We start from the raw sequence: 17,086 nt of genomic DNA, 5'->3' as shown, positions 1-17,086 counted from the left end.
GATGTTTTTACAGGATTTTGGTCTAAGATGGTGAAAACCTCAGGAAAGGAGCTGCCTTCTGGAGGTTCATGCCACTTCTGGTGGTGCAATCCTCATGGCCTGAAAAGATCTTGAGCATCTCTGGCACCCTCACCACTTTGAACACCCATGCTAGACTTGGTTTGACACCTAACATCCTTAATCCTACAACTGTGAATGCCTGTGTGGACACAAGAAGGACAAATGGCAAAAAGTGGTCTTTCAAAGGCTCATGTGGTCTTTCAAAACAGCATCTCATACTGCGCTGTCAGAGGCAGACTATGGCTGGATGGACCATCAGTTGACCCCAAAACATATCATATATTCTTACGACATCTAGCTTAAATTTATATACAGCTTCTATAGCTCACTCTAACCTCAGAGCCGCAATACCACATCTTTTTTAGATATATATATTTGATTTCAGCTCTCCGTGAGTCCAATACCGTGAGATTTTAAAGACCTAAGTATTTTAGAGAAAGAGAAAAAAGAGGATGGCCTCTTAGTGAAGATACTGTGCTGTGACTTAACTGCTTCTGGCCCTGAAGCAGATCTCCTGTTGGACTTGGGTAATTCACCCAACCTCCATTTGATGCAATTTCTACTTAAATTTAAGGACAATAATGATATATTGCATATTTAGTTGGTCATTTCTTTAAGGTGCAGGCACTCTCTGAGTACCTCACTCACAAAATGGGGTGCTTATCTTGGCTGGAAGCTTTCAGCCCAGATTTTCAGGTGGAAACTTCAGCCCCTCTGAAACTAGAGTGCAAGCAACTTAGGTCCAGGGAAATGAGATCATGTCTTCTCAGGGAATAGGAAATAACAAAGAGGAAAATCCTCAACCAAATTGAACATCAGATGATACATCAGAGCTCAGTGACTGAGGAGAAGGTCACAATACCCCAGGCTGGAAGGTTACTGTGATTCCTCTACACCAAGGCATGGCTGAAGTCATGGTTGAGGCAGGGTGGGGAATTTTGCCCTGGGGCTGACAGGCTTCAAGAGTTATCTTTGGCCCGTTAGGAAAGCGGAAAGTGAAGACACAAGTTTCACCAGACCATAGAGTAAATGCCCTAAAACCAGCCCCTGCTGACTGATAGCAGCCAAGGTTTGCGTGGACATGAGAGGAGAGAGCAGCGAAACACCCTCGCCTTGCCGAGTCAAAGGTGACCTGCTAGCCCACAGGGTAAACGTCACCGCTCAGCGGCATTGCCCAATCCCCAGAGTAAAATGTCGCGAGGCAGAGTCCAAAGCTGCCTCGTCTAGTCCTTGAAGGCAGACGTGCAGCTCGGTCTCATGTGGCACCCTTTGGTCCCACCAGCAGATGTTCCTTGCAACGCTGCTGGAACAGAGACTTCGGCTGCTGAGGCCCAACCAACCCGTATCTTCTGGTTCCACACGCCACCAAACCAAACCTTCTGGGGGCAAGGAGGGTGCTGGGAGCACCACGGGGAGGTGCCAGCTGCCAGAACAGCATTTCCAGGGCAGATCCATGCAGATGTTTCTGAGGGAAACACAACAATGTCCTTAGGAGGGTCACCTCCTCCTTGCTCAGGCACAGAAAGGCTGGAGTGACTATTCAGCACGTATCAGCAGGGAAGAAGCTACAAGCAGATTTGTGAGAGGTTTTCCTTGGCCTCCTACACCAAAGACCAGCTTCCCCGTTCGCTCCAGCTGGCAGGCTCGCACGTTGGGTCCCTGCGGGCCAGGGGCTTTGCACCGTCACCTGAAGCACCATGTGCTCTGCACATCTTCCCAGTCGTGAGAAGCCCAGAACAGATGAGAAACCTTAGAGCTCTGAGGAAGAGCAAATGTGGATTCCTCCCTAAAGAAATCCCCCCAAAACAAGGGAAAACACTAATATAAAAATACAGCAAACAGCTCGGGAGAAAGCCCCCCATCTTCCTGTACAGCAGCCATGGGGAAGGGCTAGCAGAGCATTCAATAACAGCAAAGGAGGCAGAGGACCACTTTGAGTTGGCATTTGCACCTGAAAATTTTGGAGCGATTACTAAGAGCAGTCCTCCTTTTGTAAACATTTCTGTTATGCCTGCGTGGGTGTGAAGAAAAGTGCGGCTTTCAGCATATTCATTCACAATAGGGCATATCATGTGTATGCTAAGAAAGCCTGCGCACAGTTTGGCTGAAACAAGCCAGTGGGGCGAGGTCTAAACTAATGTACAAACAGCTCCGTCCTGTTTGCACTTCCAGGTAAACCTTGCCGAAGCAGGAAATATTGAGTATTGCAAATTACTTTGTGTCTAGATTTTACTACCGCATTTATAGTCAGTGGGAGATACACACGGTTCTTGACCCTTGTGATCTGTGATTGATTGCATCAATGGACAATGGACATTGATGCTTAATGGACAATAAGCGGTTTTAAAAATCAGTCTAAGATTGGACATGCTGTATAAAACTAAAAAACAAGAAAGAATGAGAAAAAACCCCAGTGACCCGTTCTCCCACCGATGACATTGGCTCTCCAGCAATGTGACTTCTCTTCCTTCAATGAAAATGTTCTGAAGTGTCAATGGAGAGAAGAAAAAACCCATAAATTGCCCTGAAGAACGAGTTATTCCACTGCTTTGGCACTGGATTATGAAGCATACAGATTTACTACAGAAAAAAAAAAATCCATTTCCCATTTCCCAAACTGAGTTACATGATCACAGCATGATCACAGGCTTGCAGCTCCTCAATGTACCATCTATAACACCCCAACATCACACGCATTCGTGCACTTCACAAAACCACTCTCATTTAAATCCAGCCATCAGCTCTAGCACTGACTGCTGCTGATTGTATTAGTGCTACTGCCAATACTAAAAAACAAGCTGTCTGGAGCTATCTTTGGTAAACACTTAAAGCAAATATCCTCACTTCTGTTCTTAACAAAGCCAAGATGACTTTCTGCATGAGTAACCCAACTATTGTTGTAACACCACCCCCCCCAGCAAAACAACAACAACAAAAATGCAACCTCCTTTTCTTCTCTATTTCTTAGGCATCTTTAAAAGCCCAGGGCTTGATCTGGATTACCCAGTTCAATCAATGAAGTCAAAACCAATGGAGTTACACCCCAATGTACAGAAGCGTAATTGAGACCAGATTTTGGCCTGAAGAACCTCTAAAACCATTTCTCCTCCCACCCTGCCAAGAGTCACATTTCTGAAAGAAAAAAAAAACAAAAACTGAGCAAGTCATGCCAGTAGGGCAACTAAATTGTAAAGGGGTGAGGGAAATAAAGTTAAAAGAATACTTTAACAGGAGGGACACAAGATTTACCAAATGGAGGTTCACAACAGCAACTTGCCAGTTGTCTGAAGGATGCAATCAATTTGCATGAAATACAGCAGACTGCAGCCACCCTTGTGTTCATGGCAGCAGAAATCCCAACTCCACCACCTCATCTGCTGAGTCTTCGAGCTTTTATTCCACATTATAGTAAGCTGAAGGCATAATTCACCCTATAAGCCTATTACTTGGGTTATTTCTAAATTATCTGTTCGAGGCAACCACGTACTTTGTCTGATGTGCTCTCAGATTGATGTGCACCAGCTACACACTGGTGTGTGCTTCAGAGTGCTACTGGTCCCAGGTAAAACACAGCCAACCCCTGGCAGGGGACTTGCGTAGTGCCAGTCTAATAACAGCCATACAGTTTCTGTTTCAAACCTGTCCTGCAGCTGGTAGTCTCGGAGAAGAGACACTGGTCCTTGAGGCAGATGCTGCACAGCTTCTTATCTAGAGCCCAGGACAATGCTGTGATGAGCACGGCTTTTTGCCTTCCCAGGGACTCTGCAAAAGGGCAGCATCCAGCCCATTGCCTGCAAGTCCTGAATGGGGGAATTAAGGAAGGCCCAGCTGGTACCATCCTCATCCTCCATCTGAGAGTCGAAGGTGCCTTCTGCCCATGGTCTTCCCAGCAGACTCAGTTCACACCACGCCTGAAACCAGTTCCTGCTTGCTAGTGGAGATGGGTCCCCTCACTAACTGCCAGGTAAGCCAGCTCTGAAACCTTTAAATCTGCTTCCTACAACCCTAGAAATGCTGAGAAGTGAAAGCATAACATCCCTGAGGTGCATGGGGAGGGGAAGAGGAAAAGGAAAAAAAAAAAAAGATTTCACGGGACCTGCTTTTGAGTGCTGTTATTTCAGTGATGAAAGTCACAGGTTGCCTATAGATCAGACGGTGCCACAGTGGTGATGGAGCATGAAACCTCACTTAACTCCCACTTCGCGGTCCCCGCAGCCCAGCCGCCGGGGTCCTCGCGCCGACCACATTCCTGCCATTACACCCGTGGCTTTTCCTGGCCGATAGAAGCTAATCCTAAATGGTTGCGTTTTAGAAAAACAACAGCTTTCCTCGTTTCATACTGAAACCCTGATGCAACAGCTCTGCGCCTGAACGGGAACGTAATCGGATACGTGAGCAAGTCGTGCGAGTGCCGTTAGGGAAAGGGAAAAAAAATAAAAAAGCAAATATACCAGTATCCAAATGTGAGCAGACAGGATTCCTGATTTACAGGCAGCAAGCGGGGTTCAAATTGAATCTGCATTGCCTCAGCAAAGGCATCTGCTTATTGGACGATTTGTTTTTTAATGACCCTTCGATGTTGCTTTTGCAGAATCCTAGTTAAAATGCCATGTTGAATAAGGGCAACTCTGTGCCTTGTACTGCCACAGCCAGGTCCTGTGGTAGGTTTAGGACTGTGCCGTGATTTGTAAAACCTGTACTCCGATACTCTAGGAAAATAAACACAACCTAGACAGAGAAAAGAAATATAAGAGTGAACCCCAAAGTGCTGAGTTCTTTCAGACTCAGGTGTGGGCCAGCCAGGCTTTAAATATTATTTCTGTTTAATCATGCGATAGCTATGCAAGACCTCAAGGGGAACGAAACAAAAACAGTTTATGTGCTTACTAGCAATAATATGGATTTCATCGTAGGAAACCAGTATTTACTGTTGAAGTTATTAGGAATTAATTATTTTCCCTAAATTACTAGGTAAAAAGATTAAGAAACAAAGGTATTTCTAAAGGAATGTTTGGTTAATTCCAATAAAGGTAATAAAAAGATCCTTGTTTTTCAGACAAGGATCTGTTCTCCTTTTTAATATATACTCAAGCCATACCAGCCCAGTGACCATGTTAAGAAGCCAGTGGTATTCCCACTGAATATCGCACCACAACAAGGAAACTGGTGGAGCCCAAACAGCTCACTCCCTGCTACCACACCAAACAGGCGGACATTTAGCCATTTCCCATGGTCAGCTAACACCCGATCAAAGAGGTGCCTCATCTGCAGCATCAACTTTGTCTCTTGTTGGCAGAGTTTGTGTGGCAACGAGCATCCATTCATCCCAGAAGAACTCGGAGGGACTGTCCGCAAAAAGCATCCCAGCATTCTGGTGGAACGTCAAAGCACGTAGAGCTTTACAGATTACAATCAACGTCCTGAAGAGCACCAAAAAGCCTTTTGGAGAAGCCAGCGCAATTCACAGAGCTCACACCGATGTAACATGCTCACGCTAATCGCCTTATTAAATGGGAGGGCTACCAGAAAGCTAACGGGTAGCCTTTGAGGGCTGGGTGTTTTGACTTTTCTAAATTGAAGAGGAGACAAGGGTGGGGAATAACATGGCAAATACTGTATCAGACCACTTATTCACTGCAAACTTTAATAAGCAGCTGAGTCCTCACTCTTTTGGGGGAAACGAGAGCAATGTGGGATTCTAAAGTATCCCACGACCACGAGTTTATCTGGCAAGAAAAGCACATACTCCACAATCGACGGGACAGTCAGCTTGCCTTCCTCGGTTCAGCTCACTTCCCTCTGCCCTTCCACCACTGCATCTTCTCTCTCTCGATGAAGTCTCAGCTGGTACTTTGAACTGCTGACTCTTAGATTTGCAGAGGAGACAGGGAATGCCACACAGCTTTGTTTCCAGTCAGGCTTATTTAAAGCTCATCTAAAGTTTTCACCTCCCGGATCTGTAAATGCTGCTGCTGATTCATAACGAGGCAGAGAAGTACTCTATTAATCAAAGCCAGCAGAACGTTTTCTACAGGAGGCATTTATGTGAATGAGAGCAGCATATGAGGTTACACTTAGCTAGGAAGAAAATTACAAGGGGATCTCAGTTCTCGTGCTTCAGGGCATAAGCTGATCACCAGATGGGGTCAGGAAGAATTTCACCCTCCTTCGTTCCTAAATATAGTGTTGCACAATAGGTAAACTATGGAGGCACAAAGAAGAAGGAGAAAAGCTGATTATAGCCCTGGATTTTCCCCCTGCTTTCTCGGGAACCATGTCCCCAAACACTGCCAGACAGAAGACAGTAGGTTAGAAAAAATACTGGGCTTTAGTTTGGCAGGTCTTACCCAGAAAATGATATGCACAAGGGCCCTGACTTCACATGTCCAACGAACAAAACAAAACACTAAGCCCGGCCAAAAAACCTGCTCTGGGAAGCTGGTGGGCAGCAGGTAGCATGTAATGGGTACTACCAACATATTTAATATATTATGAACATTTTACACTAGTTAAAGCTATACTTCTAGATCTGGGAGAACTTTGCCACAGCTCATGGGAACAATTTTTTCGTTTCAATTCTCTGAGTGCTTTGGGTTCAAATTAACCCACTTCTCCTTCTTACTGCAAATTAATAAACCAGTTGAACTTAAAAAAGAAGAAAAAGAAAGAAGAAGAAAGCCACAACACTTTGTTAAAACCGCTAAGTTTCAGCTGGTATCATGTCAAAACCACTTGAAACATGAAACCAGAAATCTTCCTAGGTTGACTCAAAGACTATGTCTATACTAGGAGTGCTTTACCAGTAAAGGAATACTGGTATATAACATTGGCAAAGGACTCCTGGTGTAGATGCAACTATAGCAGCAAAACTGAGTTTTAAATCGGTCTAGTAAATTGAGCCAAGAGTTTTGTTGACAGACTTGCATCTAGGTGAAGTTCTTCAACAGTTTTAGCAAGTGAATTGGTCAGGGGCAACACCTCTTCACATCCTGGATAGACACAAATACGTCAGCACAAGTTTTGACTGTAGAAATGGCCAAAATTAGGTAGAGGTTGCTTTGAAACTCTTTTGAAAAATTTAACCAGCTCTGAATTTAGAAAAACGAGAAAAATTGGTTTATTTTGTAGGCTTCACAGTTTTGTTGCAAACTTCTGGCATAGCTGCAGTTAAACAACTTACTTCAGTCTTATAATCTGTGACACATGGTACTTTATGATTTCTCTCAGCACAATGAAATCTGTCTCTCAGCATGCAATCATAAATGTTGCATACAACCCTCACAAGCAACCTTTAGAGATTTCTTCATAACCCGGTTCGTTTATTATAACAGTGGTCAGCACTGGTGCTAGAAGGAAACCGCCACATGAGAAGATTGTATTATTATTCCGATAGAAAGACCATTAAATGCTGGCTGCTTCCCTCAACACAAGTGCAAAATAAAAAGGCTGAATAAAAATGTTCCTTCTATTTTATGCTAATACGTACTATTGCACACACGGAGGAGAAGGCAGAGCAACGTGGCAGTTAGAATTTTGCAAGATTCCTACTCAATTTACCTGGATTGACTATTTTGGATTATTTTGGTTTTATGGCAAAAAGGTATTTTAAAAAAAAGAAAGACATTTTCAGCTTCAAACACTATAGAAAAATCCACTTCCCACCTAGCTTTGCTTGGAACACATCTCTCACTCTGTAACAGCCTCTTTTACTGCAGTTGAGACACAAATATCCATAAGCAATTACTACCGTTGCCTGTGCAAGTCAAACCTATGGTTCTGTCTCTTACCTGTAATCTGACTCTGTCCTTGTGGATTAAAAGGACTTGGTGCAGAGTTCAGAGAGGGCCGTGGGCTCTGGGTCGGGACCCCTACTCTCATACTGGGATGAGGAATGCGCCCTAAATCACTGAGGCGTTCAGAGAACAAACTAGGTTTAGAGTCATCAAGCTTCTGTCTGTGCCCTGGAAACAGCAAATCATAAAATAAAAGCGTTAATAACAAGATTTAGTAATTTAACACACCCCCAAAAAAACCCCAAATGGCCTCTAAGGACCTGTGATTAGGTTTAACGGACTTACAGGTATCTCAGCTAACCCCAATAACACAGTGACATCGGTGGGGGGATTTGTGTTTTGGACATGGTTGTGCTGGTGAAAGCCTTATCGAGCACAACTGTGCCCATAGAGAGTGTAACGTGTTGCAATTTGGATCACAATAAGCACTTATCAGGACACCCACACAAGGTCTTTTTTGTCTTTTTTTTTTCCTGCTTTAACTACACTAGATAGCTAAAGGGGCAAACTTTCTTTTCCAAAAGCAAGCCTCCTAAGCACAAGTTATCAAGTGGGACAATTATTCCATGCCTGATTTATATGTTGTGGATTTTTGCTAAGAAATGCAAGCTTTTCTTCTCCCCTTATTTTTTTTCTTTAACTCTATCACAGTTAGTCATTAGCTTTCATTCCTCTGGGAGATTTTCCAAAAAGTAAATAGTCACTGTCATTTGAGAAGAGCAGTATCACAAGGAAAACCTTCAAAGCTGCTGGCCAAGACTGGGTCCTACATTCCCTTGCATGGTCAGTCTTCCTCAGTGCTCCTACTCCTCTCCCCAAAACAGGCTAACTGCCCTCGTGCCATATGGCCACACTGGCAACACTCATTTATGGGTGCTCGGTTGTCAAAATGTAAAGGGGAAAAACGGCAAAAGCAACAGGATGCCCCAAGTGGTACTGCTCATATTGTCCTTGAGATGTTTCAAGAGTAAAGGCTTTACTTCTCTAATTGTTGTATTTTTGCTCCTAGGTTTAATTTCTTTCCCAAGTAGTTATCGGATGCTTCTCGCCCAACAGCACCTTTGAATGTGAGGTGCAGAAGGTGTTATTTCTATCATTCAACATATGGAGAAACAGGCATGCATAGAGATTAAGGTCAGGACTAATTTTACTTAACTTTAGCCATTCATAAATCAGGTATCTAGTCTAAACTCTTCTAATGTAGACTTCCTCTACAGTTAATGGAAAGAAATAGCTACTTCCAGAGGGCAATTCATCTCATTTGTCTCTGACACCAGTCTTAAAATGGGATGATTCACCTTCTGAATTTGCTTTCTCTTCCTTCTCTGATCAGAGAGGGAGCACACATGACTAGTTTAATTAGACACCCTCACCATTAGTCAACATTAAATGGAATGAATCTTACCCTAAGTTACTGACCAAGGTCACACAAAAACCCTCTGGCAGAGCTGAAACGGGAGCGCATACCCTCTGATTGCAACCCAGAACCACGTCTGCCTCCATCCCTGTAAGCAGTGCCGGGGACAGGCACAAGCAGTAACTGGCTAAGATATTTTTACGTTTTTAACAATAAGAAGGGTCCTTGGTAGGGTTTGGGCTTGAACCCTTCCAGATGATCCCCAGTGGCTTCAGATAATCCGTGTTGTCCCTCAGCAGTGTGAACAGCCATCTGTCTGGAGGCTACGAGAGTTCAGCTTTGCAGATACAGTCAGATTGTCCCATTGGTCTTAGGGCCAGAGAACCAATTCTAGCACCCGTTAATTTATTTTAAAAGCGTAAATGAGGGCACTAAATCTTGAGATTGAACTATCAGACTACCACTCTTAAAAAAAATGCCTTTTAATGGTACCTCTCACCACAGTACTGAAGCACACGGGTTCACATCATGTAACCGCGACCATGGTGCCTACATGACATATAGGCAAAGCGATGTCAGTACTAGACAGCTAAATCCAAAATAGGTGCAGAGAAATCATGGTTCTAGATAGAGAAGTGAAGGATTCAGGTTGAGAGATGAGAAGAAACTGGATGGAATTTAATTTTGGAGAAAATTCTCTAGCAATTTAAAAAAATTAATTAGTTGACCCATTATTTTGTACTTTGAAGTATGGTTTTTCTCCCTCAGGATGACTCAGTCTAAAAGCACAGGGTAGGCGGGAGCTTTCTCCTTAAGGAGAAGGTGCTGCTCTATGTTAGAGCTGACATGGGTGGCTACTCCTCTCTCCAGGAGGTGTCAATCACTTTAAATGGGGAACGATTTTTGGTGGGCTTGTAACAACTCCGTAATGGCAGCTTAATTAACAGGATAACATCTAACCTGGTAGTCTTTAGCATTATCTTTTCAACCTATTTAAATTACAACTTGTACAAGCTAGGTGCTGCTAAATATGAAGAAGCCACTTTTACACACACACACACACAGAGTCAGTATTCTCTTGGCATTTCTCCTTCTCCATCTTTTTTTCCTCCACAATTTTTATGTATTTCCTTTTCCCTTTGCCAGTCATATTTTCCACTCCATTTTTTAAAGGCATCTACTTCCCCTCCCCTTTTCTCTTCTACTCATTCCTAATCACATTTCAGCAAATCCAAGAGGGCTCAAAATAAAGCAAACTTTCTTGGCTTATCTGTGGCCTCACACACCAGGGCTGACTTTATCTGTGAATGAATCCACCCCCAAGGGGAAATTTTGAATTTTTGTAGAAAAATCCTGTGCTATGTTCATACAGTGCCCTTTTTGCTAAAGAATCGCTAACAAACCGGTGCTCAAGCTATTTTAACTGTCTTCAGATAACTCAATGAACACTTGTTATATAGGTCACCACTCCTGCACCAACCTGTGCCCGATAACCCCCAGCTTTGTCTTCATCACGCTCTGTTTGCCTGTGCATAGCTTTGCTAGAAAAGAGTTTATATTTAATTATGTGTATTATTATGATAATGAACTAGCTTTATCACAGAAAGGCAAAATTCAACAGGATAGCAGTGCACTTCAGTGTAGGCAGGGGGAAAAAAAGAAGAAAAAAAGAGGAAAAAAAAGTGGGGGGAAAAATAAATAAGAAGAAAGATTCCCACATCTGGTTGAACTGAAATGCTCTAGAGATGTGTGGGTTTGGGTGTTGCAACCTCCCCCCCCCAAAAAAATGCCGAGAAAAGAGAGCTAAATGCACATCTGGAAGACCCCAGGCATCAATGGAACTGCAAGTCCCCAGAAACCAGCAAGGGGCCGAAGGCAGACTTGCCTTCCCCTTCTGGACGTTTAAAATTTGGGGTTGTAACACAGAGTCGTGTTGTGACAAAGAGATCCACAGAAGGAGCCACACTTCCCCAGTGAAATGTCCCAGTGAGATGAGATTACATTACAGCTTCACACGTTATGGGTTACTATGCTTTGATAAAAGCTAAGACGTGCTCACATTGAAAGTAAGCAGGAAATTCAACAAAAACTTCATATTGAGGAGGTGCTCACAAAGAAGTGTAGGCAACTTAAATCTCTTGCCCTGATTCCTGTACAGAAAAAAAAAAATCCTGTTAAGTACAGAGGAGCCATGAGGTATGGGCTGAAAACACTCTAAAAAGGCCTTCTGAGTAGCACATAAGCAGCAGCAATGAAATATGTGATACATGTTTAAAACTCATTCCACAAGCTGCTTTTCATCTCTCATTGATATATGTGTCCGTTGACAGAGAAATTCCTGATCCCAGGGGAGTGTGCTAAGAAAAGCTGTATTCCTTGGTCTCAGTCATGAGGTGTAATTTTATTTCAGGAAAAAAGATTAGGGTAGCAAGTGTGGATAGCCCAGGGAGAATCTGTGATCTGCTGCAGCAGTGAGTACATTAAAAAGCAATATAAAAGCTACATAAAGAATAGAATAAAATAATGCTGCAGCTATCCCAATGCCTGCAACACTGTATTTAGTGCATTTTTGTGGAATGGATTGGGTTTGCAGGGCAAGAAAATGGTTACAGACACAGGCAGTCTTGGACACGAATTGCAGTCCAAAAGATCAAGGCTGTCCCATGAGTTACTGAATAAGGATGGGACCCAGCAGCCATTGGAATAGATCAGGTCACAGGCAAGGAGATGGGAAAGAGATGAGAAAAACTGAGAGTTAACAGACAAAAGCTATACAAGCTGTTCTGATTTGCCTGTTGTCATAGTACAAAACATGTTAGATATTAGAAATCCATTATTCGCACCAAAATGACGAGCAATATTCTAGTCCCTCACCGCTCCTCAGCTATTTCAAGCCAAACACCAACCTGAGTATTAGTTTGTGGAGACAGAAAACATTGCCATTAATCCACCCCAGTACCAATTTGGGGCATTTTACATGAACCAAACCAGAAAATAGTACTGAGAGAGTGCAATAAAGTCAGTGCAAACTGCAGCCAGCCAGATGGTGCCTACGCTGTTGCTTCAGCTCGCCGGTCCAGGACGACCTCAGAACATGTTAAAATGGCCCATGGAAGCTAATGTTCAATTATCACATCCCAGGCATGGCAGAAGATGTGAGGAGGCTTCATCTCTAGCTTAATCATTTCAGTTTAAACTAAACGAAGGAATGTCTCCCAGATCAAAGCAAGGCAATCTTGAGTCTGCTGGATGTGGTAACTGGAAAGGGACGTGAGCTCGTCTCTCATCACTGAACTTCCACCGCTCCGCTGGAGAAGTCAAGATGTAGATCGGGCCATGGAAGAGGCTGACTTGCAGAATGTAAATGTGGTGTTGATGCTTGAAGATTTTTACCTCCTCAGGGAGGAGGGGTGTGCGTTTTTATCTTTCAGCTTGTGGGTGTGGAACTGAAAACTAATCAGATTATGCTACACGTGGCCTCGCCAGATGCTGACACTCAGGGACTCCCTTTCTTTGTACCGTGTACACCACCCACCAGTTTTTTTTTGTGTGTGTGTGTTTTTTTTCTGGTACCAAGGAGATCTGGTTACCAGATTTTCAACAGATGCTTTTATCACTCTCAAGTGGGTTAGCTATTTTCAGTCATCGCCCAGTTCTATCTTTTTTGCTTTTGCCTTAACAAGAAGTATCATGGGAGTCAGGTGTCTCTGTAAAAGAGCCAAGGGAAGGCAGAAAGGTCATGAAAGTCAGAACCTGGGCTCTCACCTGCTGGGGACACAATTGCTGGGACATCCCAAGCAGAATGGAGGATGATGACCCAACATGAAATACCACCATGGCTTCTGTTTGCTGTATGTCAGGAGTGCGCTCAGCATCAGCTAGTGAAGTTTGGAAAGTCACTCCATGGAGTGACTACAGCTGGAAAGGGCAAACAAAATAAAAATCCTTTGAACGCCAGGGCCGGTAACCGAGGCTTTCTATGGCTCTGGGTTCAGTGCTGAGATCGAAAAAGAAGAAAACTTTAATGGAAAAGGGACTTTCCCTCAGGCTAAGGAGTGGCAGAAAGAAGAATAATCACTTACTTTCCAAGCTACAAATTTACAGCCTATACATCCCAAGCTTTCCTGGACTTCAAGAAAAGCACCTCAGAGCCCAAGAACCCAAGTTTTGATTATTCCCACTGTTTTCCAAAGGTGAAGTGCTTTAAAAAGTAAAGAATGGGCAGAATAGTTTTTTCCTACTAACATTACATGTCTTTGAGAAAGCACTCTGATTATGTCTCTTTTAACACTAGCACACTAGTGACATACTTCTGTGTACGCATTGTAGAAGACAATTTCACACCAGAAAAAAAGATAGGTTACATGTTCTCTGAATTTCATCACAAATTCTCATTAAATTCTCATTGGATGTCTTCCTGCATTTCATCCCATTTGGTCCTATGGATCAGATGTAACGGAAAGATACTGATAGGGGCTTGACTGTGAATTCAGCTACAGACTTGTAAAGCTGAAGTCAAGGGACCCACATTTATGCCACGGTAAAGGAGTTGAGACTTGAGCCTAAGGCTTTTTAACAGCTGTTGTGCAGGGACTGAATAATGCTGAGCATTCAGCATGAACCAAAAATATTCATTGTTGTGTTACAAATTTCAGACAACACATCTTTGCAGCAAGATGTCACTCCAAAGCAGTGTCAATCTACATACTAGAGATAAAAATAAGAGAGACGTAAATCAGCAAAAGCCCAGAAGAAGCATGTCAGCTCTTTACAAGGAAAAAATCTCTGAAGCAAGTCACAAGGGTCCCTCTTGTGTCCCTTGTCTCGTGACAAACTGTCATCCCTGGGCTGGCTCCCCCCCTCCCCAGTCCTACCGAATGCACCCAATCCAAAGTTCATGAAAAAAAATCCCAAAACACAAAAGAGCCAAATGTTTTTACCCAGGAAAGGGGAAAGCCTGGAACCCTTCCAGTCTCTTGGGTAAAGACACAATTATGAGAAGAAAAATATAATCCACCCAAGAGACATAATTACATAATTAGGCCATAGGCTGTGCATAGGAAAGGTTCTTATAGTTCATAAAACAAGGAGCTACATAGGTGCAGTAGCTACAGTTAATTCACTCAATGGAGAAAAAAAAGATGTTTGTTTTTTAAATAGCTGAGGGCACCAGTTTGCATTAGACTGGAGAGCTTATTCTCCTGACTGTACACAGAGCTCTATTAGTGTCAACAGGAGTCACTCAGACGCAGGCAGAAAACAAGACCCTGTCTCTTTTGTTCTTAAAAAAAGACATATTTTTTACCCAGGGCAGGTAAGCCCTGTACCTGAAACTACTGCAGAGAAATGGAAATAAATAAAGACAGAGGCATGTACACTGTGGATGGGCTCAGTTCCTATACAACGGACCTAAGGTGGCCCATTGCCAAAATCCCACTGAGCTCCTCCTCCCTGACCCCTGCTCTCCCAAAGGTCTGCAGACTACTGGTTCGGCTCCAAAAGGGCCAGATCTACCTCCCAGGGGAACCAGTTACGCTACTGTCTTCCCGGAGCTGTGGCTCCAACCCAGGGTGAGCAGAGGCAGGGGCAAGTTTGAACCTCAGCGCAGAGGTCAAGCCCATGGAGCATCTCTGGTGTTGATGGTCATCTCCCCACTGACTTACTGGGAGCAAAAGCAAAGGTCGACTCAGCTCATCTCGCAGGCAGCCCGGCCAGCACAGGACGAAGTCAGAGCTTCCAGCAGGTCGAAGGGAGGAAGGGGCAGGAAGGGTGAGGGGAAACGATCCCATGGGTGTGCAACCTGTGTCCCCTCGTGCCCGTGGGAATTACTCTAATGCAATCATTGCAAAGCCTTGGAGGATATAAAGTGCTATCACTGCTTTTTAAAATTCAGCCAGGGTCTTTGAAAAGCACGCATCCAGCTGAAAGACAGACCCAGAGGTCGGGGTTTTTCAGCAAACTGCAACAGCTGCAAAGGAGCCTCTCACTCTCAAAATTTCTCTACGTAGAGAGGCGAAAAATGCCTGCTCGGAGCAGGGCTCCAGGCTGCTCCTCCGGCAGACAAGGGACTGATGGGGAGCACGTGGCAGGGGATGAGTTGGCCCGGAAGCCTGCACAGGGAAAGTTGTGTTAAAGCAGGAAAACTGGAAGATTTAATGAATGAAACCAAAACGGTGCTTTGAGGAAAAGGACAAGCAGAGCAGGAAGGGGCTTGAGTGGGATTGCTTTTGCACCGGTTCCCTCCCACCCTTCGACTCATCCCAGTGCTGTTGCAGGATCCACACTGCCCTCTGCTCTGCCCCTCTGCTGTGGTACGGCCTTGGCTCACCAGTACATGAGCAAGGTCTCCCCTTGCTGTAGTGGTTTTTTTTTTCTTTCTCTCTTCTTTTCGAAAAACTTTTGAATTCTGACTTGGATCTTGAAGCTTCTTCTACAAAGCTGAGCAACACCCCATATGAACATCAGCACAAACCAGCCAGGTCGGGGAGGGAGCAGGTGAGACCCCTTCATGCCGTGATGCTCTGCCTTCACCTTTATCCATCCTTCATGAACATAAAGGAATCTGTGTGCACGTGTGCCAGGAAACCAGCTAAACATTGCTCAGAGACATTAAAGACAACTCATATAAACAGAGACTGTCACGCAAGTCTCGGTCCCTGCCTTAATTCCCTTTGCATGCTGGTATCTGTTACACTCTCCCCCTTCTCCTCCCCCTTTTTTTAGCAGAAAGGGGGAAGAGAGAGAGCAAGGGCTGTCCCGCAAAAGCGCAAGAGCTCCTCATTCTGACTTTATCGTCTTCATCCTAACCCAGCAATATCTTTGAGGAATAAGGTTTTTTTCCCCCGCCAAAGGTAGCTATCCTATAAAGAGCCCGCCGACTTCTGTTGCTTGCTGCAGTGACCGGCAGTAAAGATCATAGCAAACGAAGGGGGCGAGAGGGGCGGGAGAGAAAAAAATCTCCTTGAACTGGCCTCCCTCCAGCTGGCAGGAGGGGATGGTTTTCTTAACGCTTGCGAAACCTGATTACTTTAAAAGAACGAAAAGGGGGGGCGATGTAAACACAGCCATTAAACCAGATTTAAGGCGCTTAGTTTAAATCTAGTCGTAAGAGCTCTCTGATGCTATGCTGGTCTGCTCTCTAGACATCAATAAGGTGCATTTTCCTTTTTGGTTTTGTTTTACACCCCCCAAACCAGGAGCGTATTGCAGGCTGAATGCTGCGGTTACAATGGGAATTCAGGCATGGAAGAAACAACAGTTAAGCAATAATAGATGGATGTGTGCATGTTTGCACTCTATCTTTCAACAGATTGTTTTGCTGCATTAGAAGACTACTGTGTTTATATCCATGCAGCAGGTTTTAAGCAGATTGTTTAAACTTGATTAAAGTGGGATATTTCTAAAATAACCTTCCTAATAAAATTCAGATGGCTAAAGAAACCTAAAAACATGGTTAAAAATAAAAAAGATGCCATTTCAATCTACAGTGGTGGGGGTAACATGATATAAACTCCAAAAGAAAACAGTCTTTACAAGTTTGACTTGAAGGATTATCTTGTGTATCAGCACCCTCTGTGGCAGAGTAGCATTTATCCACGTATCCACCCATGTTAATGCTGTTGCACAATTTACTACAGCTGTGATAGACAGATAATTGCTTTATCCACTCAAGTGTAATAAACGGAGTCTACTATGTTAATCCTTGTATTCTTATTGTCTGCGAATGCCAAGTAAGGGAGAGACGTATACTGAAAACCCTACCCTCTCCTTCCAAGACTACTGGAGTTTACTCACCCTCAGACCTGCTAAAGTGTTCTTATTGCATTCCACTCCCCTGCTTGCAGCGCCAAGTACTTTGAGAAGTATCAAGTTATTG

The 17,086-nt window shown here is 43.9% G+C and overlaps 1 protein-coding gene across 7 annotated transcripts in view; it reads right to left on the bottom strand.

The window, feature by feature from the left end:
• RUNX2 (RUNX family transcription factor 2) overlaps nt 1-17,086 on the bottom strand; it is a 222,981-nt gene that overhangs the window by 98,069 nt on the left and 107,826 nt on the right. For 4 of the 7 annotated variants that reach the window (XM_052809348.1, XM_052809349.1, XM_052809355.1 and 1 more), the window contains one exon: nt 7,848-8,021. The exons of the other annotated variants lie outside the window; for them this stretch is intronic. In XM_052809348.1, coding sequence (XP_052665308.1) covers nt 7,848-8,021 — 174 coding nt within the window. The remainder of the gene's footprint in view (nt 1-7,847; nt 8,022-17,086) is intronic. 7 annotated transcript variants of the gene reach the window in all.

Source organism: Harpia harpyja, chromosome 15, assembly GCF_026419915.1.
Source record: "Harpia harpyja isolate bHarHar1 chromosome 15, bHarHar1 primary haplotype, whole genome shotgun sequence".
Taxonomy (NCBI): Eukaryota; Metazoa; Chordata; class Aves; order Accipitriformes; family Accipitridae; genus Harpia; species Harpia harpyja.
Note: the sequence above shows the minus strand (reverse complement) of the source record. Positions and strands in the feature narration are given on the sequence as shown.